The 18,585-nt window shown below is 38.0% G+C and overlaps 1 protein-coding gene across 1 annotated transcript in view; it reads right to left on the minus strand.

Moving 5' to 3' along the window:
• Positions 1-18,585, minus strand: part of thsd7ba (thrombospondin, type I, domain containing 7Ba) — a 180,901-nt gene that overhangs the window by 60,920 nt on the left and 101,396 nt on the right. The window contains exons 11-13 of the mRNA XM_042336209.1: positions 15,654-15,845; positions 14,916-15,170; positions 13,051-13,229 (exon numbers count right to left, since the gene is read on the minus strand). Coding sequence (XP_042192143.1) covers positions 13,051-13,229; positions 14,916-15,170; positions 15,654-15,845 — 626 coding nt within the window. The remainder of the gene's footprint in view (positions 1-13,050; positions 13,230-14,915; positions 15,171-15,653; positions 15,846-18,585) is intronic.

Here is an 18,585-nt window from a genome sequence, read left to right on the forward strand (position 1 = left end):
TTTGATATAACATGTAAATTCAATGTCAGAAAGATCAATCTAAGCATACTTGCTACACATTTTGCACTGCAGTAACTTTCAATTATAGATTCTTGATTTAAATTCAACAGTGAGCACGGTTGCCCTATTGAAACTGTAGGCTAAGATGCAATTCAAAGTATTTCCAATATCATCCATCAAAGAGTCTGAACAAAAGGAAATATATATTGTTATTTATCACACTTAAATAATCTGAAGAAATTCAAACATTTCAAAAAGTATTTAAAAAATAACACCGTTTTGTCAGATATGAATTAGTTCACCTTGAGTTAGGAAGTGAAGGTTTTGTGGCTTAGGAGTTAAATTTGAGGTACTCTGTTTTACAAGCAAAAATTGAATGTTTGTTTCCTTTTCATTGTTTTTTTCTGCTTAGAAACCAATAAAGCAGAAAGAACGACCAAGCTCAACTACATCTAAAATGCAAACGTTTGGATAATGGACTACAATGAGCTCATCCCACATTAACTACAATTCCACAGAAATTCATACAATAAATGGCTAAAGAAAAGCTCAGTATCCATTTATTGCTGGTGATGATATGATCTTTTCTCCACGAGTGCTTAAAGTAATTCCAAAATATATCTGAGTCAACATTTTGTATGAGCTATAGCAACGATACAATTTGCTTTTCTCTCCAGTAGCATTGTCTATGAGATCAGCTTTTCAACCCATTCATTGACACTGATAATGTTTATGCTGGGTTGAACTTTTAGCATTAATCTTTCACCATTGGGAGAGGATAGAACTTCGTTCATTTTATCTGGCAGGTGTTTGTCAATAATAATCATCGCATTTAAGATTGAACTTATAAAGTCAAAACGTCTCAAAGTGCTTCACACGTTGCAAACAAGCGTGGTGACTACATATTTATAGGCAAACGCAACACACAATTTACGTAGAGCAGAATCTCATAAATAGCCATGAGGTGAATGATCGATTCAACCAGAGGATAATGGCAAGTAATATGAGTAACTGGCATGCACAGAAATAAAGTTATTTCCATATCGGTCTAGCCCCTGGAATTGTTAAGACAACATGTGATAACAGAAATTGCTTGCCAAGTTTATCCTTCAGTTCCAGCAGCTTTGACAGCTGATATATTGTTTCAACAGTCGCATCACTTTTATCTGAATAACGCATGAAGTGCCACATGGAAAAATCACTCCTTTTTTCATTAACCAATGCCAGCTTCAAAGCTGTGAGATATTGTCAGTTAAACTAAGTTGAATTGTAAAACTCTCTCAATTCAGTATTGAAAATGTACATATGTTTCTAAGTCTAAGTAATGCAGATTAGCATTAATTTAAGCCTTAATGAATAAGGAAGGTGGACTTAATATGGATTTCAGTTCACCAGAGACTATATTAATTTCTTAATAAAAACGTAATAACAATTTCCATTGCGGTCCCGAATCTCTTGACATCACAGAAGCAGCTTTCCTGCAGAATAATGAAAGGTGTGAGGTTAGCCAAAGCTCCGCTTTTATAATTATTCTCAACCCAATCAGAATTGTGATCTAACCAGACAAACATGAACTTTGACACATGTACATTGGAGATTTTATCACCCAGGCATCATTTTGGCTTGCAGTGAAGCTAAGCATTGAACTGCTTGGAAAAACAAACTTAATATATTCAGTTATTTGAATTTACCATTAACATCATCATCATCATCATAAATCCTGTTTTCATAACTGAGTGCAATTTTTCTTTTAAAAAATAATAAATGGTTTTAAATCATGTAAATTCCATAAAGACTGTAATTTTGTAATAATCATTAAGTCGTTTAAGCTCTGGAAAGAATTGTTAATCAGAAAAAGTGTGAAGGACAGAAATAAACCATCTCAACGCAATATTCACACTGATTACACAGGGTGTAACCACTCACAGTAGAGATATTGACCTCACTCGAAATAACTTTACCTTCAACAGAAATTAAAAACAATATAAATGAACTTTAGAAGTGAAACATTTTGTGCGGTTATCTCAGTTTCAGAAAAGTAAAATGCAAGTACAGTATTTCTTTTTCTCAGCGCAATATGAACAGATGACTGTAGTGAAATCTGCCTTAAATCAGTAGGTTAACCACATAACTTACATAGAGTGATATAGCATGGAAACAGACCATTTGGCCAAACTAGTCCGTACTGAAATCTGTTAAGTGACAACATGAATCCATTGATATATTTTAGCCATATTCTGTGGTTTCGATCTCCAAATTTGGAAATTCTGGTTGTCGGACAAGAAGGAAGGAAGGAAGGAAGGAAGGAAAGAAGGAAGGAAGGAAGGACGGAAGGACGGAAGGAAGGAAGGAAGGAAGGAAGGAAGGAAGGAAGGAAGGAAGGAAGGAAGGAAGGAAGGAAGGAAGGAAGGAAGGAAGGAAGGAAGGAAGGAAGGAAGGAAGGAAGGAAGGAAGGAAGGAAGGAAGACTCATGTTTGTATAAGTGCCTTTAGCAAATTGTCTCAAAACACCTCACAGATAATCAATGTCAAGTTTAATGATTATTTTTGGTAAGCAAACACAAAGGCCATTTGCACTAGCAAGAGGAAAATATTCTGCTCCCAGCAAAGACACCTTTCACCATAAGGAGCATAAGTCATCTCCCCATCCCCAGCCCCGAGTCAAATATTAAACAGATAAATACATCATTCAAAGATAATCCCTCAACAACTGGATCTGAGTATCCTTCTGGCAATAATTATATTATCAGTAAAATGTTAGAAATTATTTGATTGTATGGTCAGATTATCCATCCAGCAAAGGATGAAATGGTAACAATGGAAAAATGAGTGGACAGTTTCAAAATTTATATTGGAAATCTTTTCCATCTTTGTAAGCACGTTACATTATTAATTACTAGCTGTACCCTTTGCAGCTACCCTTGCATGCAACCAAAGAATCCAATATGGAATGTAGATTGACCCACAGACAGACACACTTACTTATCCTTTAAAGGTTTGATTTTTGCTTGGGCATCTTTATAATTATCGATATAAATGTCTAATTTATAATCACTGGGACTTCCTCCCGACATGAATGTGCATTAAAAATGTAATTTTGTTGTTGTTGCCATGGCTTAGCTTCGTCTGTGTTCTTTATTTTGTTCCCGCTGATGCTTGGCTACGTGCGTGCTCTGTGATGCAGGATGCCACAGCACCACGGTCAGCCGGCCCAGCCACCAGGTGTAACTGCAGCGAAAAATGCAAAATGGAAATACATTTTAGGCCATAGCTCATACGATAGGAGATACTGGAAAACAAATAGGCCCATGTCATTCCCAGATGCAAGATCTTTCCGATGAGGTATAAATCATGTCTGTACGTCAATCAATTATTGAAATCCTTCTTGAAGCACAAACAGGCTGATAGACAGACAGACAGACAGACAGACAGACAGACAGAGCTGTTTTATTAGTATAGATTACAGAACAGAGTACAGTCCTGCAAGTGTTTTTTTATGGAAAGCAGATCAATATGAAGGCTATTTCTGAGACAGCTATTAAATGATTTATCCTCTCTTGTGTCACACCAAAGCCACAGGTATCTACAAATTAGGTCTTATATCAGCAGCATCACATGCAGATTCAACACACGGGTTTGATCTATGTGACAGGTAGGAATGAAGAATATATTTTGCACACAGCAGTGGCCACTGTTAAGTATAGAATATATTGGCAACAATGAGCATTAATACAATAATAATAATAATAATAATAATCCTTCTCACTCCTTCAAAGATCATTAAGTAAATTTAAGTCCATGAACAATTAATTGACATTTGTCAGGATAGCCCTTGGCAGCAACACCCTATCCTGTTATAAAGCCCTTGAGCTGACTGATGTATGTAAATGTATGGTCACTATCTGTATGGCATATATGACAAATGGTAAACAACTGATAAAATGTTAGATTATGAAATCGAATTAGAAGTTTTAATAATTCATTCTTTATTAACTTTTGGTTTGGTTGGGAACTGTAATTTGGCAAAGGTTTTCAGATTTTCGTGAGAAATACACTTTTAGCTTTTGCAGCTGGAAAAACTATAAGAGAAAATATCTAATGTACACCTTTTCTTTTATTCTTGAAAACAATCCAATCCTTGCTTTTTTTTTGGTCAGCCGGGTGTCTGAAACATGCAGAAACCCATCACCATGCTTAAGAGTATCCAAACCAAGCTGAGATTTCCATGCATCCCACCTACACATGCAAATCCCAGAGATAGATTATTGGAATGGAATGCCACGCTCTCCTTGGAGGGATGCATCCGGCTTACCTAATTCCAGAAAGTATTAGGTGCAGGTTGGCAAGAGCCAAGGCTTGCTGGATGAGTGACAATTGACTGCAATGGGCTTTAAATTAAAATAAGTGCAAGTGCTAAGAACAAGATAAAATTAATTAAGCAAAGCAGTACGTTTGGAATTACTAACAATTTTGAAAATGAAAATAATCTGTTTGAAGGTGGACACCTTCCAGTAAATTACTGTCAACCCATGATTATTCTGAAAGTAGATTACATCAGAGCAGTGTGCTTTCTCATGAAAGCAGGAATGCCACACTAATGGTTTTCGTATTAAGAAATCCCTTCATAAAATTAATTGGACCCCATGAAGAGCAATTTCAATTGCAGCCTACATGCCATGAGTAGTCATTTCCTTTCCGTTCTCATTATTACTTTCTCTGTTTGCCAAAGTTTTCAGTGTATCTCAACCCAACTTGGATCATGTCTATTGGTTAGTTTTTGAGCTAAATCAGATTTAATTATAACTCAAAGAAAACATTTAATTAGAAACCATAGTCAAGCACTAAAGAATTACAATCAAGTTTAAGCCAATTCTACTTCTCAATTTTCTCTGCACTTAGCCTAGCAACAAACAAAAAGCAAATCATATTTACCAAGTCAAACTTGATTCCATAAGAAAATTGTCAAGTAGAAAATAGAGGTGATAGTGTTTCTTGAGTAAATGTCAAAACCACCATTATTTATTAATATGTTCTCTGCATTAGGCATGAAGGGTAAAGTTATCAGAACTTGCTTGATGAGAATGAAAAGCATGTCAAACTAATACTGTTTGCTGTAGCTTTGTGAGATGAGTTCCCATTGCAAGCATTTTTTATGACTGACTGCTCAGATTTTGATTCATCCTTTGAGAATAGCCTCTACTCCACAGCACCTGTGCTTGCTAATGTCTAAATTGTGAATCATTAACAAGGACAGCTTGCTAATTCATACAGCTACATATGCTTCAAAAACAATTGTAAAGGAGACTGACATGAGAACATTCCTAAGCATGTTTATCGTTGCAAACCAAGATCTCAGAAACAAAAATACGGATCCTATTTCTGGTACATTTATGATTTTATCAAATATAAAATCAAGTATAAGATTTGTCAGACATCTAGCCCTGGATGAGAGCTAACTTTTTCCAGTTGAATGTCAACAAGTCTGAGACCTTCCCAATTGGTTCCCGTCTTAGGCATTGACAGCATCAGCATCCACACCAACTCACTAAGCGAGTTCAGAACCATGGCATCTTGTTTGCATGTCAACTGTCCTTTGTATCCCACATCCGTGCCATGACCTGCTCTGCCTTCTCGCATATCTGCAACATCGCCAGGTTTCACCACAGCCTTACCCCTCAGGCCGCTGAAACCCTCAACCACGCATTTACTACATCTAGGCTCAAATACACCAACTCCTTGCTTGCCAGGCTTCCAAGCTCTTCCCTCCACAAGCTGCAGATAATCCAGAACTCTGCAGCTTGTGTCCTCTCCTACAGCAGGCTCCGTGACCCTCTCACCCCTACCCTTGCCTGGCTCCACTGGCTCCCCATCCGCAGAGAATAGAATTCAAAATCCTCATCCTCACCTTGAAGGGCCTCCATGGGCTTGCTGCTGCTACTTCCTACCTTTGTGACCTGCTAACCCCATATCATCCTGTCCACTTTCTCTGCTCATCATGTTCCAGACTGCTCCACATTCCCTGCCCGGCCCACCCCACCAACGGTGGGCGAGCCTTCAGCCTCTCCACCTCCACCCTTTGGAACTCCATCCCACAGTGCCTTCATCTTCCTCACTCCCTTGCCTCCTTCAAAGCATGTCTCAAAACTCTCCTCTTCGACCACACATTTGGCTTCCCTACTACCCTTACTCTCCCTGCCCTTCAGCCCCAGCCCCCACCCTTACCTGACTCCAACATCCTGCTTGGGTCAAAATCCCTGACTGCGCAGTGCCTTGGGACATCCTCCTGACGTGAAACATGCTATACAAATGTAATTTGTTATTGTTGTATAGCCTCTATTCTGGATTCAGTATTATCTATAACTTAAGAGTATTGTAGCTGTAAGTGTATTTTGTATGCATGTAAAATGATAAAATTCAGCAAATTGTTTTCTAGCCCGCAGTGTTGATTTATTGAATGCTAATTGATCAGATGATAATAATGATGATGATGATACTTGCTTATGATATAACACCTATCATGTTAAATGTCTCAAAGTGCTTCTATAAAGTCTAACGACTGCATTCTCATAGGCAAACATGGCAGCTAATATGGAGACAGCAACGTCCAACAAACAGCCATAAATGAAAGACCAACAATATGTGGAGAACTGTAGGCTGAGGTACCAGGAGAAATTCCCTTCTCATTTTCAATAATTCCAGAGGACACCGGAACAGACTGATAGAACCTTGATTTAACATCTCATTTGAAGAACGACACCTCCAGCAATACAGGACTGAATATGAACTCAAGTTACCAAAGAGGAGCACGAGCCCACCCACAACATTCTGACTTAGAGGTGAAAGTGTTAGCGACTGAGATGCCCTGATACCCAAGTATGTATGCCAAATGCCCAGAAAAGTCACTCAGGTACAAATCAGATTTGCAAGAAATACCAACAGTCAAGCCAGAGAGTAATTTACACAGGTTCAGGTCAGTTACATAGGAAAACAACCAATGTTGTACAATTCCCCGCAAAATGGAAAAGCATTGCACACAAATAAACAAGAAAACAGGAACTCTCCCAGCTATCTTTTAATCCATTATAGGAAAAGCAGAGATATAGTAGGTAGTTAAACAAATGCAAAGATTGTAATGAGAAACTGGGTCCATATCACCCAACTGTAAAAAAAAAAGGCTTAAAGGTGGTTAAGTGAAAATGTTGAACTAAAGGAGTTCAAAAGCTTTGTGTGCTTATTATATTTTTAAATAAAAAAGGAGTTCTGGGAGGATTTAGCTTAAGGGGGAATTACAATAAAAGCGCCACTAATACTATCATATTAAAGTGTTATGGTGGATGGAAGGCAATGTTGGTTTAGAGAACTGGTATTGCGCAGCATAGTTAAACCCTTTTCTTATTAAAGAAGATTAGCAAACTGAGATCCATAGGAATGCATTGGTTGGCAATAATGACAGGTCGTAAAAATGAGGTGGACTCTGGATGCAAGACGTTGAATATTGGGAACTGCATTAAGACCAGGAGGTCTTAAGGGATAATATTACCTTTGATTGAGTCGATGTGCAATTCATGACAACTACTACTTTAATATATTGCTGTAGAATTGACATTCAGAATTTTTGCATTGTTGTGTGCTTTCTTATGAAAGTTGTGAAAGAGGCATTAATAAGGACAGATTTAGGCTTCAAATTCAATTTGCTTAAGTCCTTCTTAAAATTTGTTCAAATTGAACCTGGTTTTACTGATCCTTATTATTCATGAAGCAAGTACTCGAGGTTGACTGCATTGGTCATGACATACAGTCATTACACAATATTTAGAAAAAGATTGTTCAGAAATTTACTATCATATCAAAGTCATCTTCAACAACAAAAAGTATCCATCTCTGATATTGATTATTAAATGCTTCAGATAACAGCCTAAAATTGAGACATCTGGCCTGTAATTTTTTTTAAAAGATTGTGTCTTTTTACCCCAGAGGCTTCAATAACAACTTCATGCTGAAACAAACTATTTCACAAATTACTTTGTTTACCGTAGCAGTTTGACACATTAGACTAATGTATTAGTATCAGTACATCTATTATAAAATCATTAGAGAAACAGACCAATTCCCGCTAGCCAATCATAAAGCAATGCACACCATGACACTATCATCTGTTTAACCCAAGGAATAAATGCTAATCTGCAACCTCCATTCCCTGAAAACTTCACATAAAATTTGGCAGCAAGAACTCTAAATGCAGAAAATAAATCTTGTACCTGTCATATTTTTCAGAGCAATTTCGAACAGCTGTGACATTTATCTGCAAACATCTGCTGTTGGGAGTAAGAGATTGACAGCGGTGGTTGCTTACAAAGAAGCAAACATTAAAAACAAATAATTAAGTTGAAAAATATTTAAAACTGGTTCAAATATTACAAAGCCATTTAAAAAAAATCTTTGTGGGCTACTAGTGGTATCTCAATTCATATCACAATCAATGTTTATAATGGAACAGATGTGAAACAACCAATTTTAGTTATGGCATTTAAATTAAAATACTTTAATTATCTGCTCCATATATTTTACAATTATTTTAATCCATTAATGGAATAATTATTTGTTACATTATATTTACCGTAATTGTACTTTTATTGAAACTTTTACACTGGTCTTTTGAAATCTGTGAAAAATATATTTATAAACTCCATTTGAATTCCTGTAATTAGATAATTACGCTTTTGAAAAATAATCATTTAAATATTAAGGCAGCAATATATTTCTTAATATATGTTGTGGAGTCCTGTAGCTCAGTGGTTAGAGCACTCGCTTTGCAAGTGAGAGACCTGAGTTCAATTCCAGTCAGGGCGAAACCTTGGGCAAGTTTCCTTACTCCACACAGAGCCTAATAATAATCCCTCCAAAAAAACAAAATAATAATAAATTGGTCATTTTCAATCTACGACTGTTTGTGGGACATTGCTGTGCGCAATTGGCTGCCGCGTTCGCCCACAAATATACAGTCAATTCACTTTACAGTGTGTTCTGTGAAGCGCTTTGGGACGTCCTCCCGACGTGAAAAGCGCTATATCAAATGCAAGGATTATTATTATTATTATTATTATTAATGGACTGCTTTGGAATAAACTCAAGTGTAAAGGTTGACTGGTTGATTCTTCTGAGTTTATGCTATTGACCTGAAATGAACAATAATTACAGATAGTTACAAAAAGGAAGCTGCAATTCTGAAAAACACTCCCAGAAAAATCAGTTTTGATTCAGTATCACAAAGGCAGAATTCTTAGATTCTACCTTTTGCCTCTGAAATTCTAATATAAATACTGAGAAAAGATTTGCTTTTTATTGCCATTTAAGGGGAATGAGAGGTATCAGTCCCGTCACCTCACTTCCATTTTGACTCAAAGTAAACTATTTTAGTTTTGATATGCCTTAACTGGGACATTGAAGTCACAGCTATTCAGAACAGTAGAAAGGATGGAAGAGCTTCAGGGAATAGAGTCAGGGACGTAAAGGTTACACTGGCACTTTAACCCACAGAAGTGTAGTGCTATGTTATAAGCATTAACAGTTTTACAACTGTAACTAACAAGAGTATAACAATGTGTCTCCTTTACATGAACGCGAAAAAAAATGGATTAACGTACAAAAGCAAAACCAATTCCGTGCTTCTTTCACTTAACATTCGATTGACTGCTCAAGACAAATAAACTACAGCATGCTTCATACATGAATAATCTGTTGATAGGCTATCACCCATCAATTTGACACGGTTTAAAAAGTTGATGCTTTGTAATGTACCGTACACTTTCAGAGTTCACGGTCGTTAAACCATTTTATTTGAAACGAGTTGTACATTCTGAAGGTAAGTGTAAAAAAAAGCTGTTTTACTCCTGTAAACTGCTGGTATCACAAAGGGATAGAAGCAGCAGTAGAACCACTATCCTCCAATAGCCCAGACTGCAGCACCACATGTGCATACTCAAAGGTCTCCTAAGCAACCAAGCTAGCAGGCTTCAGAAATATCAAAGGTAAAGGTAGGGGATTTCTCTTCCCCCAGGCTATTATACAATGGCAAAATAATAGTGGTTTAATCAAGAACACAATGATCCAAAGGAAGATAACAATTGCGTTACGCTTCATAGAACAAAAACAATCAAACCATTTCATCTCTCGAATTTTGAGTATTCTGTCTTCGTATCATGATCTTGATTTCTTACTCTGGAAGACTGCTTTTGTTTTCTTTAAATTGGCTGCCGTATTTTGCCCACACTTTAAAGTATATTACGTGAAGCACTTTGAGTCTCAGCAACGTGATAAGGTGTAATATATTATTAAATGAACATAACGTTAGATGTAACAAAAGGGCTGCAAAATAAAACGTGAAGCATTAGCTACCTTTTCAACAAAAACGTAGATCAATCCCAATGTTTAAGAATTATGGTGCTGCATTTTGGCATAGTTTCAACAGAGCATGAAAAAGCAATAAAAAAAGTCCATATACAAGATAGCGTGTTGAGAAACTCTACTCTTTCAGCACTGAAATTTCAAGAGTTACAAAGCTAATATCACACATTTTTTCTTGGTCAGCCGGGTGTCTGACACATGCGGAAACTCATCACCATGCATAAGAGTATCCAAACCAAGCTGAGATTTCCACGCATCCCACCTACACACGGAAATCCCACAGATAGATTGTTGGAATGCAATGCACATCCTCTTCCTGGAGGGAGGCATCCTGCTATTCTAATTCCAAAAAGTATCAAGCACAGGTTAGCAAGAGCAAAGCTTCAGGACCCCAGATTGTGCGTTGGGGTAACTGCTGGAGTCCAACCAGCTAAAACCGCATAGCTTGCCATTGATATTACTGTCTGGCAAGCTTTTCCGCTGCTTGTCCAGCTAGGACTACCCTACCCATTAGGGTTTTGGCTTGCAGGGTTAACAGGAGCTGAGTGGGATGACTCCCTGCCCCCAGTGATGGTCTGCACGCCCAGGTTCTGCTGATGAGCCAGGCTGGCTGTACTGTAATCAGCAGTGCCCTGGAATACTGTGGACCCCTCTGGCTCAGGAACCGGACTACCAGGACCGCCACAGAGGGCTGACATTCCGTTATCAAACATGTCACCTCAGAGCCAATTCAGCTCCAAGGAGACCCCACTTATCTCCCACCCAAGAAGGATAGTCACTAGTTGGTCGTTCGACATCTGACAAGCACAAGTTTGAACCCTCACTAGGTGGATGGTAGATACAAGGAATTCCCTGCGAGGCAATTCCAAGGCAGGTTTGGGGTTCCTGGCTTGATCTCACTCATAGCATCATATCTTACACCTCACACATAGCATTTTATCAGCATAGCATCATCATCCTCATTGTGAAGAGAAGAGGTTTAATGGATGTGGTCCGACTGGCAAGAGTGGGGAGAGAATTAATGTTTGTGTCAGGGGAAGTGATTTAAAGCACTATATATAAAGTGTCATTCTAAAAACCATATTTGCACAAACACATACCATGGAATCATTCACTACATGTACAAATTGTATTGAACTTTGATATTGATCAACAATCATTTATTGATACAAATACACAGCTTTTAGTTCCTGGAACTCAACAAAAAAAATTCAGATTGCTGAATTGCCTATTGTCTAAGAAACTGTTCACACATGCATATAATCCTTTGGTTTAAACTCTTAGTAGTTGCTTTCACAATGCTGAATTTCCATGTGTTGGTACCTCTTCAACCACTAAAATGAATTTGCAACTTGTTATTTTGAAAACACTTCTGGAGGTGCTCTATGTGTGTATGCAATCAAGATACTCAGTCTATGAATATCAAGTGCCAATTAAAATTGTTCCCTGCTACCATTTCATCAGTTTTCCTTCTACTTCACTGGATTGCAATGACTCATGTGGGGGTACAGTTCTACAGATACCAGAGAACCTTGGAAACACTCAAATGCCCATATGTTTTATGTGTGACCCTAGACAGTGAATGCCAGCCAGCAAATTATTCAATCATATATAATCAAAACAAGCACCTTGGCTGACTGATTTTTTGCCCTCCCGAGCAGAGGCTACTTCAAGTGCCCTGATCACTTGTCGCCAGGGATCTTCCTGACCAGTAAGAACCTGTATCACACAAGGTGGTGCATTCAGCCACTGAGCCAACGGGGAACTTAAATTGAATTACTTAAATCCAATTCACAAATCGTACGTGTAATGAGATATACTAGGTTCAGTGAGATGAATCGGAAAGGTGATTGAAGCTTTTGTCTTCCCAGCAATATATACGTTCTACTGAAGTTCTCCACACCACTTGGCTGAATGTTCTAAAATGAGCCGAAACATATGATGATTTGGGGTTGAAAGAGCACTCATCAGGAAAATGAGAGCAAAAAAACCCCTTCAGGACACTAAATGCATGTCCTTCAGGGAATCCCATGTGCATCATGCAACGCACAAGATCTTAGAATTAACTAGAATTGCATAGAATGAAAGAGGACATGAACAGGCCAATCAGCACAACTAGTCTGTGTTGATGTTTATACACCACAATGTGCCTCGCCCCTCTTATTCTCTCTCCTGTGCCCCTCTATTCCCCATCTTAGTTCAGACAAGATCTATGGTCAGAGCTATGGCTGCACAGGTGGCATGATATACATAGGGTTACCTACTTTACATACCAAGATGTCTTTTCCGGTGCAAGGTGTCATTTACGCTGCTGTTTTCCCAACGATCACTTTTTTCCCCAACCCCAGTGAAAGCAAAAGGGAGAGTTCCAGTATTAAACGGAAATAAATTGAGAAAAGCACCTCAATAAATCAAGCATTGAACGAATCAAGCTTACAATGATTCCAATGTTCAAATGTGCATTTAGCAGAATCAAAACATACTGGCAAATCACAATGCCATTACAATGAGCAATACAGGCTGATTTAGTCTCTGTTATTAGTTAACGGATGTAAATTTGTTGATTTATGCTTAAAACAAATTAAAAGGAAAAATGGACAGATCACCAAATGGTTCTTCATTGCATTGGTTACTTGGTACACCTCACCTGATTTTTTATATCTAGCTTGGGGCATAGTCGACCTCCATTATACGGTTTCTCCCGTAGCCATTTGGACCTGACCCGGATCCCACTTCCACATGTTTTGCTGCACATTGACCAGTTTGACCAGTCACTTAGCTTACAATCCGACGGACAAGGTAGAATGCAAGTCTGTTCAACATATCCTGATTTGAAAAATTAAAAAATATAGTGAATCTAGTGATTTAAACTTCTGTTATTAGCTTCCACAAGAGTTTTTCTTATTCATTTTGAAGTGAATTTAATCTTAATTCATAGCAAGCAACAATTATTTCATCTGAACTCCTGCTGTTACCATTATTAAAAGATGTCATCACAAATAAAACAAACTAAGCTTGTTAGTGATTCATATGTGGTTATATAAAATGGGTCACTCTGTTACTGTCATACAAGTAATCTAAACTCAAACAAATGTTAAAATAACTATTGTATTGAAAGAGTACAATGTGCATAATGCTAAAATATTCTGAATTTATTTTAAAAGATCAACTTGGAATTTGATTTATACCAATAGCTGGCTCAATAGGTAGCACTCTCGCCTCCAAGTCAGAAGGTTGTGGGTTCAAGCCCCACGTTGGGACTTTTGGAGATACCATCCTTCAGATAAGAAGTTAAACTGAGACCCATCTGCCTGCTCAGGTGAACTTTAATGATCCCATTGCACTCTCTGAAAAGGAGTTTTTCCTGGGGTCTTGGCCAACAATCCCCCAAATAAATATTGTTCATTCACTTTGTGACTGTTTATGGGACATTGCTATGAAAATTGGCTGCCAAGTCACCCACAAAAACACACTTGAATTTACAGTGTAGTTCTAGTTCATAGTTCATTGGGATTTGTATAGTGCCTTTCATGTCACGAGGATGTCCCAAGGCGCTGGACAATCAGTGTTTCGGACCCGAGCTCAGGGTCGGGATCAGGCAGGGTGGAGAAGAGTGGGGTAAGGAGGGTGACATAAGGAGGGTCTTGAGATAGGTCTTGAATGAGGGGGCAAGGCAGAGGGACTGCGGGATGGAGTTCCAGAGGGTGAGAGCAGAGTAGCAGAAGGCCCACCTGCCATCGGTGGGACGGGTGAGGTGGGGGACGAGAAGCAAGCCGCAGCCTGGTGAGTGGAGGGAGCGGGCAGGTTGATAGGCGGTTAGGAGATCCCAACCTCTTATGAGACTATATCCAATCAAATACATTATTTTCCTCTTGAAGCTTCAAGTTTTGGTGCTTAGTTAGCATGAATAACTGACAAAGTCGGTTGTAGAGGAGGGAGGGAGGGAGGGAGGGAGGGAGGGAGTCTTTCGAAGTTGTGTTTAGAGCACATTGTTAGAATCAAAAAAGTTTAATCTGCATTTGTTCCTAATCCAAGTTTGCTCAGTCGATGTAAAAGTGGAAAAAGCGTCTCATTTCCAAACAATAATAATAATAATAATCATTGGTGCATTTTATATTGTGCCTTTCATGCCTCCAAGAAGTCTCACAGTCGTGGATTGAATGTCCAAATTATTATTTTTTAATTGACTTATTTATTTTGAAGGGATTATTACCCCCAGAAAAGTGATACGCCAATCGACTAACAAGCGGGTTCCTAATTACTGCCAGGTAAACAGAGGCGTATGGAGTAAGGAAACTTGGCCAACATTACGCCCCACCTAGGAATCAAACCCAGGTCCTCTCGCTTGCGAGTCGAGTGCCCTAACCACCGAGCTGAGCTATAGGTCTCCACAAGACAAAGACAGTAAATCAGTTCCCTTCCTCAAAAATTAAACTACATCATTTGCCAAATGAAATAATTCTGATTTTTAAAAATCAAAACCCTCACTTAAATTAAATGCAATTTACTTACCAGAACTTCCACATAGGGAGGGATCCAACAGATTTTTGTTCTGATCATAACAGGCTACGGCTTGATAACGCGTACCCTGTCCACATTGCTTGATGTCTCCTTGAACTTTCATCCCAAGTTGTAGTTCCACCTTGCTTTCTGGAAGAATGCAATCTGACAAATTCCTTTGTGGCTGAATGCTAAATTTATCACATGGACAAGGCTCAGTCTCTGCGAGTGGATACTTCAAACACTTGTCTCGCTTCTTGCTTTTTCCTAATTAAAAAAAGTGTGGTATTCTTCTTAGACATTCTTTGGAGCTGCTTGAAAATCTATTGACATTGACAGCACAAGCTATTTATTTACAATATTACAACATTGTTTCTTTCTCAAAATATCTGCAGTAGTCAACCCTAAGGAAGCCATAAGACCTGAAGACATGACCCGATGTGGCGCAAGATTTATCATAAAACTTTGCAATTTGAAACACTGAATCATGCAGCTCCAGGCAGAAAATAGATTGCCATCTTGTGAAGCTCTGTAATGTTCTTACAAACCTCTGGTTTAATCAGTTTGTCTATGTACTAATATAACAGATCCAATTAATTAGTAGAAAAAATTAAATTATACGGCCTGGCATGGGAGAATGTTCGACAAAGTTATCATTATTCTTAATGAAATTTGCAAACCCTGTTGCATTATTTTAATAACTAATAATTACCTTATAATCGTTGCATTTGATATAGCGCTTTATCTTACCTATGAGAGATCTTCTCCTACTGCGGGTTGATCCACAGCCTGCTGCACATAAAGTGAACCTGGACCAGTTGGTTAACAAACAGTCATTGTGACAGGGTACTCGACATTCCTGCACCTGGTTGGGCATGTAACCAGCCATCTTCAGGCATTCAATAATATCTACATGCTGGTCATCCGTCTGACATGTCACACCTAGGAAAGAATAACAGTTCTTCAATGTAAAACATGTTTAGCTTTGCAATAACTGCACCTTCTACACTATTTTACAGCTGTATAGGGATCCATGTACCATTTGTGAACAAAATAAACAGTAGTAAAATAACTTGGTTTTACTTAAATGTTTGATAGTTAATAAGGAACAAAAGGAATAAGGAAACCAACAAGAAATGGAGTAATAACATCTTCAAAGATTTGTAGTCAGATTGACAATTCTGGGCAACATTGCTATTGTTAATTTACTGTCTTTACCATAATAATACTTGCATTTGATATAGTGCTTTATCTTGTCTTTGAGAGGTCTCAAAGCACTTCACAGAATATACTGTAAAGTGAATTGACTGTATATGTGTGGGCGAAACGCAGCAGCCAATTGTGTACAGTGTCCCACAAAAACTTGTGGATTGAGTGAAAAAAAGTTTTTTTTTGAGGGAAAATCAATCCGCTAATGACTAACAACTGGGTTACTACTTACTGCTAGGTAAACAGGCGTGTGGAGTAAGGAAACTTGTCTGACGTTACGCCCTGCTCGGGAATCAAACCCAGGTCTTCTCACTTGCGAGGCTAGTGCTCTAAACACTAAGCTACAGGACCCCACCATGAGTGATAAAGTCAAGGATTATGTTTATCCCTAAACGTACGAATATATTGGGCTAACCAAATGGAATTTCTGTTTAACAAATGTTATATTACTTTATACTGCTTGACATAACCTCTTTCACACGATTTATTAATAGTGTAAAAGTGAAGTTAAATTAAATAAGGCATAAATAATCTATAAGCAAACAGATTGGTTAAGACTTTGATTAAATAATTGGAATATTTAAGAACAAAATGAAGAAACTTAAAACAAGAGTTCCTCCCACAACCCCGACACACACACACACACACACAGCATTGTAAACATTTTGCTTTCCTGATCTCTTCAATGTCATCCACATCTATGAAAAAGTTCCAGACTGTAGTGATTATAATTAATTCAAAAACAAATCTAACTGTTAAATATAACTGTTCATTAAAAGAGCCTACCATAAAAACATCTTATCTGTTTTAGTAAAATGTTAGCACATTTTACAACCATCTGAAATAAACTCTATGAACATGCAACTAAAGCAATGCTGGTTGGTGTGGTACAACCTGAAATTGATGTAGAATTGCAACTTTGCATTATTTGGAGTATGGTGGTAAATCCAACTACAGTACTTCAAAGGTCAACTGGAGATTGACTATGGAGAGCAAGAATCTGAACATTTGCAAAGTTTCTTGCTCTCTGTAGTCAATCTCCAATTGCAAAGTTTGCCATAAAGAGTTTCAGTGCATTAGATCAAAAGTTCTGCTGGTGATAAACTGACATGCAATCACAATGGAAATAATTGGCTATTTAACTAAAGGGCAGAAGTACTAATGGAAAGAAAAACAAAATGTTAAGCCTGCATTAAAATCAATGCCAAAGGGCATAATTTACATGATCAATTACTCAGGAACTGTTAATTATAACCAAGGTGGCAAGAAAAGATTTGTAACATCTGTATCCTTTGCTATTGTCTGAATTGTGTCGGAGCAAAGAATCATAATTTCATCAATTTCAACTGTATCATGACCTCAGCAGCCAATCTCAGAAGGAATTCTACAATCTCATTGTAGAAGTGTTTTTCCAATACATTCCATCCCTGCTCTTTAGAGCATCCCAACAATATTCTCTCCAGCAAAGCAACAAAGTACCCATACAAATAAAACAGAATTAGTATCAAAATGTCATTAGAAACTTTAGGTTGGGGGGTTGTTGGTCAGCTGGGTATCTGACACATTTATTACTACCATGTTGAAGTCTCCTAACCAAACTATGAATACTTTTTCTTTCATCTGGTATAGACTACACACAGACACACACTCTCCAAACGAACACAACCCGCTAACAACAACAACAACATTACATTTGTATATCGCCTTTCACGTCGGGAGGACGTCCAAGGCGCTGATCTAACCAAGCAGAACTGAATAGCAGGTTGGCAAAGAGCCATGGTCCAGAATGTGCTTAGAGTTACTGCTGTAGTTTAATCAACTAAAACTGTGCAGCCTGCCAATGTAGAACACTGGCATACTTTCCACTGCTTGTCTAGCGAGAGCTCCCTACATGCTGAGCTGTGGCTTGGAGTGGTAGCCGAATAAAAAGATTTTAAGTCCCAGTGACTAATCTGCTACGTCCTGTTAGTGAACCAATATAGTTGGTTCATCATAATCTTTGTAATCATCAAGAGGGCATTGGACTGTTGCTTAGTTCAGTCATGTAACTACCAAGGCTTCAACGGACGATTCACTCAATTCTAATCTTCCATTTTCAATTACGTCACCTCGGAGTTAACATAGCCCCAAAGAAAACCTGCTTCTCTCCCCTCTCACCCAGCCAGAAGGATAAGCACTGATTGGTCATATCTTTAGTGATATAAAAATGCTGATGATATGAGAGACATTTACACACACAGTGACTATGATATCATAACACATTTTCTAGTCTGAAATATCAATCTTGAAATGAGATTCAATTTGACGCATCTTCCCTTCAGTTTAAAAGGTTGAGGGGTTTTGATTGAGGTTTTTAAAACAATAAAAGGATTTGATATATGTAGCTAAAATAGCAGCCAATTGGAGAACAGCAATGTCCCAAAAGAGGTCAGTGGAATGGCCAACTAGTTTAGATGCCACCTATCTTGCCAAC

The sequence above is a fragment of the Callorhinchus milii genome, unplaced genomic scaffold, assembly GCF_018977255.1.
Source record: "Callorhinchus milii isolate IMCB2004 unplaced genomic scaffold, IMCB_Cmil_1.0 Scaffold6, whole genome shotgun sequence".
NCBI lineage: Eukaryota > Metazoa > Chordata > Chondrichthyes > Chimaeriformes > Callorhinchidae > Callorhinchus > Callorhinchus milii.